The sequence below is a fragment of the Globicephala melas genome, chromosome 5 (assembly GCF_963455315.2).
Source record: "Globicephala melas chromosome 5, mGloMel1.2, whole genome shotgun sequence".
Taxonomy (NCBI): domain Eukaryota; kingdom Metazoa; phylum Chordata; class Mammalia; order Artiodactyla; family Delphinidae; genus Globicephala; species Globicephala melas.
The window spans coordinates 99,099,997-99,114,828 of NC_083318.1; the positions used below are offsets into that span (position 1 = coordinate 99,099,997).

General features: G+C 42.8%; 2 protein-coding genes across 7 annotated transcripts in view; one reads left to right on the forward strand and one right to left on the reverse strand.

Annotated features, from left to right (window-relative positions):
* Positions 1–5,813, reverse strand: HNRNPDL (heterogeneous nuclear ribonucleoprotein D like). Of its 5 annotated transcripts, XR_004043941.3 has the most exons (9): positions 4,645–5,813; positions 3,684–3,852; positions 3,423–3,584; positions 2,802–2,933; positions 2,542–2,656; positions 1,846–2,016; positions 1,416–1,508; positions 939–1,043; positions 1–261 (listed from the first exon to the last, which is right to left on the reverse strand). XR_004043941.3 is itself a non-coding variant. In XM_030878005.3 (8 exons), exons 1-7 carry the CDS (start codon positions 5,085–5,087, stop codon positions 1,438–1,440), a joined length of 1,263 nt encoding a protein of 420 aa, XP_030733865.1. In that variant the 5' UTR covers positions 5,088–5,813; the 3' UTR covers positions 1–261; positions 1,416–1,437. The 5 variants fall into 5 exon arrangements, 3 of the variants coding, with proteins under 3 accessions (XP_030733865.1, XP_030733864.1, XP_069901686.1); XR_011377486.1 differs by having other exon boundaries at positions 939–1,508; XM_030878005.3 differs by lacking the exon at positions 939–1,043.
* The window catches only part of ENOPH1 (enolase-phosphatase 1), a 35,912-nt gene continuing 26,642 nt past the window's right edge, over positions 5,563–14,832 (forward strand). The window contains exon 1 of one of the 2 annotated variants that reach the window (XM_030878006.3): positions 5,563–6,312. In XM_030878006.3, coding sequence (XP_030733866.1) covers positions 6,229–6,312 — 84 coding nt within the window. In that variant the 5' untranslated portion in view covers positions 5,563–6,228. The remainder of the gene's footprint in view (positions 6,313–14,832) is intronic. The other variant, XM_030878007.3, reaches the window with a different exon arrangement.

Sequence of the window (14,832 nt, forward strand, 5' to 3'; positions counted from 1 at the left end):
AACAATCACATAAGGAAGCATTTATTTGAAGTTTAACATGAAATCATACAAATAAAATTTGTATAAACACAAATCCACGTCGAGTCATAACACAGATAGCAAAAGACAAAGTAAAAACAAAAACTAATTGGCGGCTATATACAGTTGGACACAGTTGTGTCTTGTACACTAGAAAGTCTTTTACAAAATAATCATCTTAGATCAACAGAAGACCAATCTTCAATGTCGTCCTGCAAGATGGGTTACTTTAGCAATCTCTTCCTAAAAACAAAAACAAAATGGCAATTAGATTTGTGCAACTCTGACAAGCTTTCAAAGGTCCACTTTCATGAATTGTTTTAAGTTCTCACTTTATTCTTTTCTTCAATAATTAAAGATCACATGCAAATTCATTGGCAAAACGCAGTTCGGGTAATTAATAAATTCACCCTGAAGTTCCCAAATGATATTAAAATAAATTTACTTAGAAAATCTGGGAATGCAGTCTTCCCATATTCACAGGTTGAACTGTGCTAGGTTCAAGGTCTACTAGAAACATCTCTAGTAAGCCACGTACAATGCTATTACAAACATGAATTTCTAATAGGCTTGTATTACAAGAAAACAAATTTCTGTGTGCATATGATCTTTAATTTATATCCCAGATTTTAAAGTTCTTGTTTTGGTTTGTAGATTTCACTATTAGCTATAAAAAGAAAAAGCAAGCATTAAATCTTAAATGAACACTTAAAATGAGGCTCCACAATTGAAATACAACACTAAACAGAAGACCAAAATGATTAAGCTGTAAAAAGGCATTTATGTACTTTAACTCCTGTAAAAAACCATTTAAGTTAAGTTTAGACACTTAATCTTCAAAAAGATTAAAAAAGAAGCCAAAGTCTGAAGTTTTCCACTTTAATCTTTACGCTGGTACATGAAGTTGGAAGAGACCATACCACAGGACAGCGTTTTCTGGTGTATGCCTTGCGCTCTGCCCGCAACGTGCGACCCCCAGAGATAGACGTGGTCAGGGTGACACACGGCCTGCAATGAAGTTCCCGCTGGCGGGTACAAACAAGGTATAATGTCAGAGTTAGAAGACAACATTCCTGTTTTCCTTAAGTTGTACCCATTTCAGTACTTTACCTGTTAATAGTTCTAAAAAAGTTTAATTATTCCTCTAGACCACCTGGTACACAAAGCAAACAGAAAAACTCTTAAGTTTTTCTGTAATACTAAAGAAAGTGAGATAAAACTTTAAAGTTAAAGATCTATAGACACTTTAGGCAAAACAGGTTCATAAAGCAAGTAAAAAATTAACAATTTAGTAAAAACAGGCTACATGATATTTTGTTTTCACTTATTTTTCATTTGTCTATTGATCTTTAAATTAAATTAGAATTTCCACTGGTGTCTTGAACTCTTATACACACCTGTTTTCTCCAACGTCCCCTTTTAGTATGGCTGGTAATTATTTTGGTGATTGCCACCCCCTCGAGATGCCTTGCCGTAAGTGCTCTGTTGGCCTATTTTGAAAAAACAAAAGATTATGCTTAGCTTTTAATGAAATGGTTTCACTGTATATTTAAAAAACTATTAAATATGCAAAATCCTCCATGGCAATTAAAATAACCAGATATTTTAAAAGTCATTATAAACTAGTCACATATCACATTCTAGAATGTTTGTAATGACTGAAGTCTATCAGTATAAGCTCCCATGACTATTAAATGTCTCAAAAATTTAACTCCAAACACTTCAAGAAATAGAAAACACCCACACACACAGTCTCAGAATGGGATTGTACTTTAAACACCGAATTTTAGTACCATTGGTTTATGAAATTAAGTTAAATATTCTTACCACTGTAGTCTGTATATCCCTGTCCATATCCATAGTTCCCATAGTTATACCCAGTATAATCATAGCCGCCATAGCCACTATAGTTTTGATCACCACCATAGGCACTATTGTAATTTCCATATCCTTGATCATAATAGTTATTAAATCCTTGGTTCCAGTTTTGGCCCTGACCTGAAACAATGCACAATGATTGTTAGGAAACAACTTCTGACCCCCAATCCTAACATAAAATGATGCGTTCCTGTCCCTCACTCTGCAAATCTTAAAAAGGCAGAATGGATACCTATATTGCTAACTGACCAAGAAAGTATTATTACAGTTGGCATAAAAAAGGGGGCAGAAAGTCCAATTGTGCCAGTATCAGGCTTCCGAAATTCAATGAAAAATCAGGACAAAGGAGAAGACAGAGTGTTTATCTTTAAAACAAGGACTCCTGCCCTAGAAAACCTATCAGGCCAAAGTGTTCCATGTAATCTTAATTACGTTTAATGGTGTTATTTTCCCATCAGTAATGACACTGTCAGAGTGGCCATTGTTTGAAGAGGTGAAACCAGTAAATACAAAAGCCCACCCACTAAGCTGAGCAGTTTCCATGTTGTAACAGTTTAAATTTGGCTTCACTTTCCTATGGGCTTATTCATATTCCGCAGTTTATAGCTTACAGCATTGAGTCATTGCCCAGGAATTAAGTCTCACCTCGGCCACGACCCCTAGTACCACCTCGTCCACCAGCTGCAGCACCTCTTCCTCCTTTTTGTTGTTGCTGTTGCTGCCTATATACCTCTTTGGGTTGTGCAACTTTGATTTCACACTAAAAACAAAATTTAAAAAGCAAACAGAATTATTACCAATATTCTAATGTCAAGCCATTGTTTTTCTTCTCAAAACAGGTTGAGAAATTTCACTTTAAGAAAAGAAAATGATATGTTCATTTACTATAATCAAAATGGCTTTACCTTCCCAGAACCAATTTGATGATATCTGCTTTCTAACAATTTCTTTACTGGCTCTTCGTCTGTATATGTAATAAAACAAAATCCTCTTCTTTCATTTGTTTTTGTATCCATGGGAAGTTCAATATTTTCAATCTGAAATCAAGATACACACTCAAGGTCACCCACTAATGGTAAAAAGCTACCAAGATGTTTTAGAATGCCACAAGTCCTTTTCAAGCTTCAACATAACATGTCATTCTAACGAAATAATTTCTGTATAAACCACTGCGTTATTATCCACATGAAACTAGAGTGATCTGTTTCATCTATGGAGCATTGAAAAGGGAGAGTAAAACCTTATTTAATACCATTTCTTACTCCACAGATGCCACTAGTTAATAAATCCAAACCCTAACCACACCAAAGCATCCTTCTTTTTGCTGAATTAGTTTCCATTAGACACTAGTTTCCATTATAACACAGAAAGCACTGATTAAGGTACGGTGACTGGAAGGGACTTGAGCAATAATTTAATCCCACCCTCATCCAACATTGAGTTTGCTCTGTAAGAACTGGATCAGAGATAAACATTATATAAACATATCAAATGAAAATACACGTAAACGTAAAAGCAGAGCGCACCTCTCCAAAGGCTCCAAAATATTCTTTAATTTGTTCTTCTGAAGTATCTGGGCTCAATCCACCCACAAAAACCTTTTTAGGGGGTTCCTTCCCTTTTAAAGCTTTGGCTCTTTTAGGGTCTATCAATTTGCCATCCAGCTTGTGTTCTTTCATTTCCAAAACCTAAAAGACAGATTTATTTAATCTGACAACATACAAGCAACCCTCTGAACAATTTGCAAGAAACACACAAAAGCACCACAATGCGAAACATGTTCCTACCTTATCAACACTAGCAGCATCTTTGAAAAGCACAAATCCAAATCCTCTTGATCTTCCAGTGACTGGATCTGTTTTAATTGTGCAGTCTACAACTTCCCCAAATCGAGACAAATATTCAGTCAGATCTTTCTTGCTTGTATCCCAGCTCAAGCCTCCAATAAACATTTTACTAGAAATAAAAGTTGTTTTTTAAGGTTAGCAGCAACTACAACGATTACTTAAATTCTGAAATTACGTTTACGAAATAAAAGTATAAAATAAGCATGGGGAAATACATCCTGATGTACAAATAATTTAACCCGTTTACAGACACACACGAAGACCACAAAGATCCCCAAGTTCCTCACTTATTCAAAACGGTGGACACCTTGCTCTCCTCACTGCACAATGCCAAGTTTAAACGAGGCCAACAATACATGGTAAAGATTGTTCCCGACTAGAAAATCCAACTTTCTATACTGATCCCACACAACTTAGGCTCACCGTCTTCCTCAACTATCAAGCCAACGTTCCACCTAAAAGAACTCATCATCAGACGTACTGGGAATCTGGGTACCAGTCGCCTACAGGTTCCCAAACCAGAAGTTCCCTAAATCCTCCCCCTGAAAACTGCGCGGAACCGTAACACAGACACAATGAAGAGGCGGCTGCAGCTGCAGCATGGGACACAGCGCGGCCGGCCCCTCCCCCTCGGGCCCCACGCGCGCCTGCGCACTCGGGACACAAACGCCGCCGCCCTCCGCCTCCAACCCCTCTGCCCTTCCCCCACCTCCCGCGGGCCTCTCGAGTCACCGCCCCACCTCCGTTTCCTACTTTCCTGTTCCCTCCAACCTAGTGAGGCCCAACGGGCACGCGGGGAATCGACTTGGGGAAAGAACAGGGGCAGCACGCGGCCCCCGAGGGACGAAGGGGTGCATGCGGAGCGCTGGGGGAGGGGGGAAAGAGGAGAAGCGTACGGTACCCGTCATCCTGCTGATTCTTGCTCGCGTTGATCTTAGATCCCTCTGCAAATTCCTCTATGTTGCTGTACTCGTTCATGTCTTCCATAGCGGCTGAGTTATCGGCCGGGAGGCGCTGGCGTGCAATCCGTGTCGCGGCAGCAGCGGCGGCAGAACGTTGTATGGAGCTGGATTTAAAATGGCGGCGGAAGAGATCCGGGCGCCGCCTGCGCCCTCCCTTTATAGCCGCCCCACCCGCCAATCGGGAGGGCTGCTGGGCGGTGACGTGGCGCTGGGCCCGGCGCGCCCCCTGCCGGGCGGAGCTGGGAGCGAGCGAAGGGAGGAGTGGGGCGAGCTGCCGCGGCGCCCTCGGCCGCCAATGGGAGAGGCTGCGGGAGGCTAAAGTAGCGGGAGCGGAGGGGAACAATGGCGGCGGCACATGGGAAAGCCGGGGCGGGACCTCCATCGCGGCCCTTCCGCTGAGGAACGAGGTCGCAGGTGAAGGGACGCGGGCTTGGGAAAAGAGCGTCAGAAGAGAAAAACGAAGGGGCGAAAAGTCCTGGGTCAAAAATCCCGAGCAGCGTCACAGCCCCTCTTGCCTTGAGAGCCTTTGTCTCTGGCGTCCGGTCCAGCCCACTCCCAGCAAAGAGCCGTCAACCCCGCCTTTTTCCGCCCTCGGTCCCCCAGTGCGGAGCTGCTGCTATCGATTGGCACCGGGACCGCGCTGCTCCGGAAAAAGGCGGACTGCGCCCAGCGCCGGTGGCTGAGGCGGCGAGCGCGCCCTGCCGTCCGCCGCGCGCACGCGTGTTTTGTCCTCGAGCTGGCTGGAAGCAGCCGAACAGGAAGCGGGCGCGCGTTGGCCCCTCCGGACAGCGGCGCGGCGCGGGGGCCTCTTCCGCTGCCGCTACAGGCGCGCGGGCCGAGGGGGCGCGGCGGGCCTCCCTAGCCGCTCGGCCGGAACCGAGGCCAACGCAGTCAGGCTGACCGGGATGCAAACGGCCTCTGTCGCTGGCTGACGGGAGGAGGGGCGCGGGCCCAGTCGGATTACTGTAAAAATGCAAAAGCGGAGGCCGTGGGCAGGGAGGGGGCTAGGTGCCGTAGAGGGCAAGGGGCACTCACATCCCCGGCGCGCCACTCGCGGGGCTCCCGTCTGCACGTGCCCCGGGCCTCTCCCGCTCGCTCAACCAGTCTGCGGAGAGCGCGCGCCCGCGCACCGGGCTCCCGCGTTCGCTTCTTTGTTCCCGCCCACGCGAGGCCCATTTTGACTGATCGGGTTAGAGGCCCTCTAGCGGCCAATCGACGTCGGTGCCATTACCTCTCCCCGCCCCATCGGAACCTCGCGAGGACCGCCCCATTTCCCTGCCCACGTGGTCTAGGCCTCCAGGCCCGGGCAGCTTGCGAGTTCAAGGTCCCTGTGCTGCGGGTTTCTCTATTTTCAGGGGCGCCGACGTGTCCTCTCCGCCTCGTGCGTCAGGCCGCGCGCGGTTGTGCGCTCCGGGACTCTTTTCGGGGCTGTCGGAAGCCCAGCAGTTTGCTGGGCGCAGCCGGCACGGCCCTCCGCCCTCCCTACCAGTAGGCCGATTCTCGTAGTAGCAGCCGGTGGGGAAATGGTTGTGCTTTCGGTGCCTGCCGAAGTCACTGTGATCCTGTTAGATATCGAAGGTACCACAACCCCGATTGCTTTCGTGAAGGTGAGGGGCGGAAGGGAGCGGGGAAGTTACTTGTGCTTTAAAACAAAAATTTTAAACTATTGCAGACCTTGCACTAGAGACACGAGGCGTGGGAGAAACGATGTGGCTTTGCAGCGGCTCTGGGATGGGAGGAGGTAGTCTGCGGCGGATTGCGGGGATGCTTTTCCTCACCGTCTTCACCTTCCCGCGTCCCTGCCCTCGGTTATTTGCAGGTGGGAAGGGATGGAGGTGGTGGTGAAGAAGGGCCGAGGAGGGCAGGTACGCCGCAGCAAGGTGAAGCGTTGTGGGCGCCGCCCGCCGGGCAGGTGTGCGCCGCGTCGACTCGCTGGTGAGCTTCCGCCTTGTGGCGGGTTGGACCTGGCGTGGCGGCGGCCGCGATCTAGTGGTCCTTGAGGCTTCTAGTCTAGTAAAATGGGAAGGCTGAAGGATGAAGATGACTTTTCAGGTACCCCTGGTGATAGGCGGTAATGGTTGCTCTTGGCCCTTTCCCACTCCTGCTCTTAGTGGCCGAAATGCACACTGTATGTTACTGGACTAGGCTAGCAAACGTCTAGATTCCGTTCATTTTCTTCGAAAAACCATGGAAGCTTAAAGTTCTTACCAAAAGCCTTCTTCCTAGGATGTCAGTGCTAACCAACACTTGTCTATACCTAGTTCACAAACTTACAACTTTGCATTAGAGCAGGTTCCTTTTATATATATATTGTATTTGCCAGGATAAGTAAATATCAAATATTAATATAATTTTTTAAAGAATTCCTCGGGCCTGGTCTTCTCTTATTTGACTTCTAGAGGTTTAAGATAAAAGTATTCACTAGAAGTGCTTGCGTGCAGTAATAACCGAGAAAGGAGGGAAAGTACAAAGTAGGAAAAATAATAACTGCTTTCTTGTAGTTTTCAAAGATAAAAAGGATTCCTCATCTTTGTGGTTTATAGTCTACAAGTCACTATCTCCATTCTGGCTTTCTCTTGCTTGCCACTGTTATCAGGAGACCAGGGATAATGACAGGACAGGTAGTTATATGGCATATGTAGCGTTCTTGGAAAGTTGATTTAGGGAGTAAGATACCTCATGCAAATCAATTTTGTAACAAAACATTATGTGTCTCTTTCACCTTTTTTACCCACTATGTCTTCTGTAAGATGACACGAGCCACTTCTTGGAATCTTTGTTTATGAAAGACTTATCCTGAGATTTTTCTGAGAATAAAAATGCCTTGATGATCTAAATAGATTTTTTTTGTTTTTGATTTGTTTCTTTGGTTTTGTTTGGCTTGCGGAATCTTAGTTCCCCGACCAGGGATCGAACCCAGGCCCCTGCAGTGGAAGTGTGGAGCCCTAACCACTGGACCGCCAGGGAATTCCCAAATAGATTTTTTTTTTGGATTTGACACCAGACTGCCAAAAAATGATTCGGGGTCTTGTTTAAAGGGTAGTTTCTTGTGCCTTGTTCTATAATCTGTTATTATTTTTATTAATATTAATCTATTACAATATAATCGTCTGTTAGTTTGTTATACATTAATTTACCAAAACCAGTGTTTCTAAAAGTATGTTCAGAAGAACATTATGTTTGTGTGGCTGTTTTTAGTAATTATGCAGAAAAGGTTTCCATTATTAAATCCACTTTGGGGGAATGTTCTATATGTATTCAACCAGGTTTCTTTATTGCACGCCTTCTCAGAGCCTTTATATCATGTACACACTTGCACACACACACACACACACACACTGTGAGCCTTAAAGAGACTAGCATGTCACAAATTTACTTGAACCAGAAAAACTTTTACCAGAGTATCTCTATCTTTTTGAACACTTTTTAAAGAGATGCTAAGTTATATGCTTCTTGGACCTCTGAGCATGGAGCTGGGAATTGGGCGATGTTTGTTCTACTTGGGCTTTATTAGTCACATTAGGTGTGTGAACTTGTAGCCCTCCTTCCTGTGGAATGGTGTAAGGAAACATTGAGTAATGTATACCTGCAGCTTGTATACTTGACTCATCCTCAAAAACTTGGTGAGGTGTGTGTACTCTTTGCATTTTACTGATAGGAAACTAAGGCTCTGAAAAATTGAACAGTATGCCTGGGATTTGAAACCAAATTGTCTGACTCAACTCTTACTCTTTCCATTATTGCACTCGATCTCTGAAATGGGAACCACAGTGCTCGTTCCATTTTCTTTGCCTGGCCTTGTGGGTGTTAAATGACACAGCTGGTATGAGAGCACTTTAATCAGTAAGAAGTACCATAAAAGTATATGGCAGCAAATTTCAATATACACCACCTCTAGGTGGTAGGTATAAGAGTGAGCCCTTGGAACAGAATAACTATAGTTGAGTCTCACTTTATCTGGGGGGTTGCTTCTACAGTCAGCGTACACTGTGAAAGTTGAGTATTTTCAAAAATTGCCCTTGAACTACCCTTAGGAAATCAGTTCTCTTTGGAGATTGATTCCGTCTTTCAGTAAGTCATATGCAGCCATTTTTCCTTCAGGGTTGAAACGTATCCCTGCTTCTTCCTTTGAGTATCAGAGGAAGTTGGTTTGGGATTAGGTGATGTAGATGAAAAATATATTGTGTCAAACTTTAAACCATTCATGCTGTAAGAGACACTGAGGAACTGAGAGACTGTCCAAGGGAACAGAACACCTTCATTGAGTAGAATGGCAGACAGATTGCCAGCTCTGGTTATGTGTTTTTTTTTCCCTTTCTCTCTCTCTCTCTCTCTCTCTCTCTCTCTCTCTCTCTCTCTTTGCTGAGCACTTAGAGTTGAATGTGTATATGATGCAACTTAACTATATAAGATGACACTAACAGTGCTGGATATCTTATGGGATACCATAGAATCCTCCCAGTTTGGGTGCTCTGAGGACAGGCTGTTGCTCTATCAGGGCATGCCTTCAGCCTTTGGGCTCCGGGCAACAATAAACAATGTTTTTACTTCCTGCTATTATGTCTTATTTTCTTTGGTCAAATTTCTAGAAAGCGAAGGGTTCCTAGCTTGGATCATCTAATCAGTGTCACAACCAGCTAATTAATTTCTCATATGAATCAACTGATGCCTGGAGGGATATCTTTGTGAGGATCCTCACAATGTGTTGGGGACAGAGCAGCAATAGATGGTTCCCAGTGCATGCAAGTCCTCAAAGCCACCAGCCCACTGCAGGACGTGTGCCTCTGGAGTTTTTCTTTTCAAGCGCTAACTTTGATTCTCTACAGTGGTGATCTCCCAACATTTTTTGGTCATGTACATCATCAGCAGAATTGGAGCAGGCAGGCACTACCAATAGAATTTATTGTGTACACATATTACTGTACTATTAAGTTGTAAAGTAAATTGGAATTTAAAGATGAGATTTAAATAAGTGTAAATGAATGATATTGTATTCACTTCCCTTCTCCCCTTGAATCATCTTGCATGCACCTCACAGAGCCACTGCTTGATCTTTGTCTGTGTGATATAATATTCATTTTCTGACTTTGTGCATTGTATTATTCCGGTGTTTTTAGTCTGTAAGCTATGAAATAACACCATTACCAGTCCTTGGGGTTATCCTGTCAAGAACCTTCAACTATTGTTTTTGAGTTGGAGAAAATGGTGTCTTGTTTCTGAAAACGCTCTATAATTTGGTGCCTTTCCTGCCATTACATGTCAAGTTAGTACATGTAACAACAGTTGCGGCAGTTATGTTCTGTGAAGTTACCGTGAACGCCATCTTAGCAAACACTGAATCATTGCCCCTAGAGAAAATGCAGGGTTTGGTTCCTGTGAGCCTCTGGTCACAGCATATTTGTCAGCTGATCAGTACATAACCTTGTTTTATGTGTGTTTCTGTTTGCCTTATCTAATATATATCTTTGATCCATTAACATTGAACTCACTGCCAGTAGCACTATAGCTTATGCTTTAGCGAAGCTTATGTAACACATGTGTTTTCTCTGTAAGGCAGCTTTCTTGCCTTTAGGAACAATAGACAGCACTTTGCTTGGGGACCATTTTAAACTGAACACTCACCAACAAAAAGCACAAAATGCGAAAAATGTGGTGCTAAGTAGACCTTGAAAAGGGTACTTGTTTAAAATATGAGAGGTGAAATAAGAAGGCAAAGCATCACATACTGGGAACATGTGCATCTGGTTTTTCACAATTTTAGCTGTTCTGCTCATGTATGTACCTGTCCTCAAAAAATTGGGAAAGTGCAGTGAGTAATGATTTTGGGGTTATAAATAAGTTTTAGTGAGTAGGAGAATTTGCAAATACAGAATCTTTAAATAATGAGGATTGGCTTCGTAGAGTAGTAGTTATAAGGATGGGCTTGGAGACTGCAAGTCTTGATTAGCATTCCGGCTCTTCCCTAAATGATCTATGGCAAGTTAGTTAATGTCTCTGAGTCTAGGTACATATTCCCTCAACTGTACTTTGGGGATATCCACCTCATAAGGCTACTGTGAACATTTAATGAATGTTTAGCCCTTGAAAAAACTTTATAAAAATAAATATATTTCCATCACTGTAAGGTCGGATCTTAACAAACGGCACCGCGAAACAGAGGAAAGCTTCAAGTGAACTTTATTAGGGAGCGCTCCCGGGCGAGGTTCACTGGTCCGAGAGAAAGGGGCCAGAGAAGTCGCACCCGGGCGAGGGTTGGGCAAGATTTTATAGGGGAAGAAGGGAAAGGGGTGTGGTGAATCTGGGAGGGCGCAGGGTATTCCTTATTTGGTGGTCTTTTCGGGTATCCTGGGGGACCGTTAGTCCCGCCCCTCAAAAGGCGGGAAGGCTGGGCTGGTTTCAAAGTCCCCAGAACTGGGTGGTCCGGAATGTCTCCAGGGCAGTTTCTGGAACTGGGTGGTCCGGAGAATTTCGGTCTGATGCAACCTGTGAATCTGATTGTGTTCCCCTGCCTCGGGCCAGTTGGCCTTACAATCACTATTTCATCCACCATCTCAACAAATCTTGTCAGGAGTAGTGGGCAGGGGTACTAGCAGGGGCGGGGGCATGTTTTTCACTTATGCCTTAGGAAAACTTTTTGTGCTTGGAAATAAAATCTTTGTAATAATTAAGAGCCTCTCATTAACTGAAAGTATGAATCTGATTAGAATATTTGTCCCTAAAATATAGTAAGTGGGTCATGGTGAGTACCCTTGCCAATGGCTCTTTGTGCTTCTCAGACTTGAATGTGTTTACAAATCATCTAGAGATCTGTCTAAAATGTAATTTCTGATTCAGAAGATCTGTAAAGGAACTTTTTTTTCATTTTTAATGACATTTATTGTTTTCTTTCTAATTTTACAAGCAATATGTGTTCATTGCAGACAATTAGAAATACATAAAAGCATAAAGTAAAAATTAACAACCACCCATAATCTCCACCCCCCCCAGAGATAACCATTGTTTGCATTTTGATGCATTTCCTCCCAGTGTCTACATATTTTTTTAATGGAAGTATAATTGACCTACAATATTATGTTCCAGGTGCACAACATAGTGATTAGATATTTCTATACATTACAAAATGATCACCGTGATATGTCTAGTTACCATCTGTCACCATACAAAGATATTACAATATAATTGACTATATTCCTCATGCTAAACATTTCATCCTCATTTATTTTGTAACTGGAAGTTTGTACCTCTTAATCTCCCTCACCTATTTCACTAATCCCCCAACCCCCTCCCCTCTGGCAACCACCTATTTCTTCTCTGTATCTATGACTCTGTTGTTTTGTTATGTTTGTTCATTTGTTTTTTAGATATGTGAAATCAGATGGGATTTGTCTTTCTCTGCCTGACTTACTTCATTTAGCAAAATACCCTCTAGGTCCATCCACTTCACAAATGGCAAGATTTCATTCTTTTTTATTGCTGAATAATGTGGAACAGAACTTGATGCTGAATTTTGTACAGGTTCCCAGGTGATACTATGGTCCATGGACTGAACTCTGTAGTTAGGCTTTTTTTTTTCCTCTTAATAAATCTATTTTATTTATTTATGTATTGGCTGTGTTGGGTCTTCGTTGCTGCACATGGACTTTCTCTAGTTGTGGCGAGCGGGAGCTACTCTTTGTTGCAGTGCACAGGCAGTGCAGTGCACATTGTGGTGGCTTCTCGTGGCAGAACATGGGCTCTAGGCACATGGTCTTCAGTAGTTGTGGCACATGGGCTCAGTAGTTGTGGCTCTCGGGCTCTGGAGTGCAGGCTCAGTAGTTGTGGCACACGGGCTTAGTTGCTCCGCGGCATGTGGGATCTTCCCAGACGAGGGATCGAGCCTGTGTCCACTGCATTGGCAGGCGGATTCTTAACCACTGTGCCACCAGGGAAGTCCCTGTAGTTAGGCTTTATACAAATTCGTAAGTTCTACCTGTGCCGAGGTCTGTTAGCACTCCTCTTTTCCAGTGGCTCAGAGGAGGTGATAGAGCAGCCCAAGGGTGTAGGTGAATTAGGGGAGGTCTATCATTAACAGAACCAAAACCTCTCAAAAGTCAAGTAAGTTGATAAAGGAGAGCAAGATGATGAAATAAACTGGTAGACAACAAACCATTAAGCAAGTGGCCACTTCCCCAGCTTTTGCAAGTTGTCTTCCAGAAATTGAACTGTAAAAACAACTTTCTTAATAATAGAAATAGAAAGGAGTTATGTGTACTTATAGGGAAGCAAGATAATAGGCCTGAAAATTCCTGACAGATCTCCAAAATTCCTCTGCGGCTCCCTCTTCTCCCTCACTACCACCATCTTATGTCATTTTCTAGATAATTTGTTAGTAGAAACATTTCACTGAATGTCTGTACAACAGGGACCTGAAGAATAAGGCTCTAAGTGTCCTGGCAGATGGGCAGGTGAGTAGTGCCTTGCTTTAACCTGCTGTATTAGTTCCTGTGGCTGCTGTAACTAATTGCCATAAGTTTAGTGGTTTAAAACAGTACAGATTTATCATCTTACAGTTCTGGAGGGTCACAACTCTGAAATAGGTCTCAGTGAGCTAAAAGGAAGGTGTTGGCGTGGTGTGTCCCTTCTGGAGACTAGGGGAAAACTCTTCCTTGCTTTTCCAGCTTCTAGAGGCTACCCACATTCCCTGGTTCTTGGGCCCTTCCTCTGTCTTTAAAGCCAGCAGAGTAGTATCTTCAGATTGGTCCTTCACTCTCTGACTTTGACACTCCTACTTCCCTCTTTCACTTGCAAGGACTTTGATTATATCAGGCCCAACCAGATAATCCAGGGTAATCTCCCCATCCTGAGATCCTTAATTTAAATCATGTCTTTAAAAACAGCCCCTTTTGCTGAGTAAAGTAACATAGTTATAGGTTTTGGGGATTAGGAACATGTACATTTGAGGGTAGGGGGCAGTTTCCTCTCTGCCACACTTGGCTAGCACCAACATTTCTGACTAATAGATCCCTTTACAGGTTTTTGGCTACATCAGAGTTCGGCTTTATAGTAGCTCCAGTTTTGTCTTGAAATTTATTATTTATGGTACTGGATAGGATCTATAAATTTTTTAAAAAATTGACAGTTTTTTTTTTTTTTTTAAAGATTGTGTTTCTCTTAAGGATTGTGGTGGTGTGGAGGTTGGTAAAGACAGTGTTTAAGGGACTGGAGTTTTACCTTAAAGAAAAAGATATTTGGCAAGGTTCGAACAAGACTAAGGGAAAAGAAGAGATCACAAACTGAACGTTCTGTGTTAGAAAATATGAATTAAGCAGACAAATCCTTGATCCTACAAATAATATTTATTTGAAGTAATTGAAAATCAAAATGATAAAGATATTGATTCAATTAACAGCAGAATCATGTTTGTATGCTTTTCTGACATTTGTTTAATGAATTTCTTTGGAATATCTTGATATTTTATGTTAAAGCACTTTTAGAAATAGCTAATACATTCTTGATTGTTTAACAATACTTGTAATTTACTCTTTTATGTTCTCTTATATTCTAACGATATATTTTGGAAGATAATAATCAAGAAATGTTGAAATTGACATTTTTTTTCTCATGAAAACGGTTATGTTAATTTTATGGTCTTTCTAAGAAGAGAGCTTGTGTTGTCTGATAGTATCTCCCAACTTTAGTTAAATATCCATTTGGTAAGTTTTATCATTCTGCTTTCAATATGAAACTGCTAGAAGACTACCCACAAGGGACAGCAACCACAAGCTTGCTTCCACTTGTGCTGTTTATTATTGATGCTAGTAACTGTAATTGTGTCATCTTCCCTGGCTTCATTCAGTCTAGGGATTTAGGCTTTTTCATCTTCAAGAATGGGGTAGTAGGATCTGTCATGCTTATAAGGTAGTGATGAAGATTGAGATAGAGTGCAAAAACCTTTGAAAAATATAAAGCCCTGTAGAAACACTGATTATAATGCAGGAAATATCAGACTGTTTGGTGGAGACAGAAAGTGCTTGTGAAGGGTCATTGTGGAAAAGGGGGAACTAACATTTACTGAAACCCGCTGTGATTACCTCTGCCTCTGTTCCTTATGGCCCTGGCCAGATATAAGTTAAGAACGAGATGCAGAA

Coding starts and splice junctions, on each gene's coding strand:
- HNRNPDL (XM_030878005.3), bottom strand. CDS start 5,087: ATGGAGGTCCCGCCCCGGCTTTCCCATGTGCCGCCGCCATTGTTCCCC. Junction 3,853..4,644: donor AAGAATCAGCAGGATGACGG/GTACCGTACGCT, acceptor TTTTATTTCTAG/TAAAATGTTTATTGGAGGCT. Junction 2,657..2,801: donor ATCAAATTGGTTCTGGGAAG/GTAAAGCCATTT, acceptor TTTTGTTTTTAG/TGTGAAATCAAAGTTGCACA.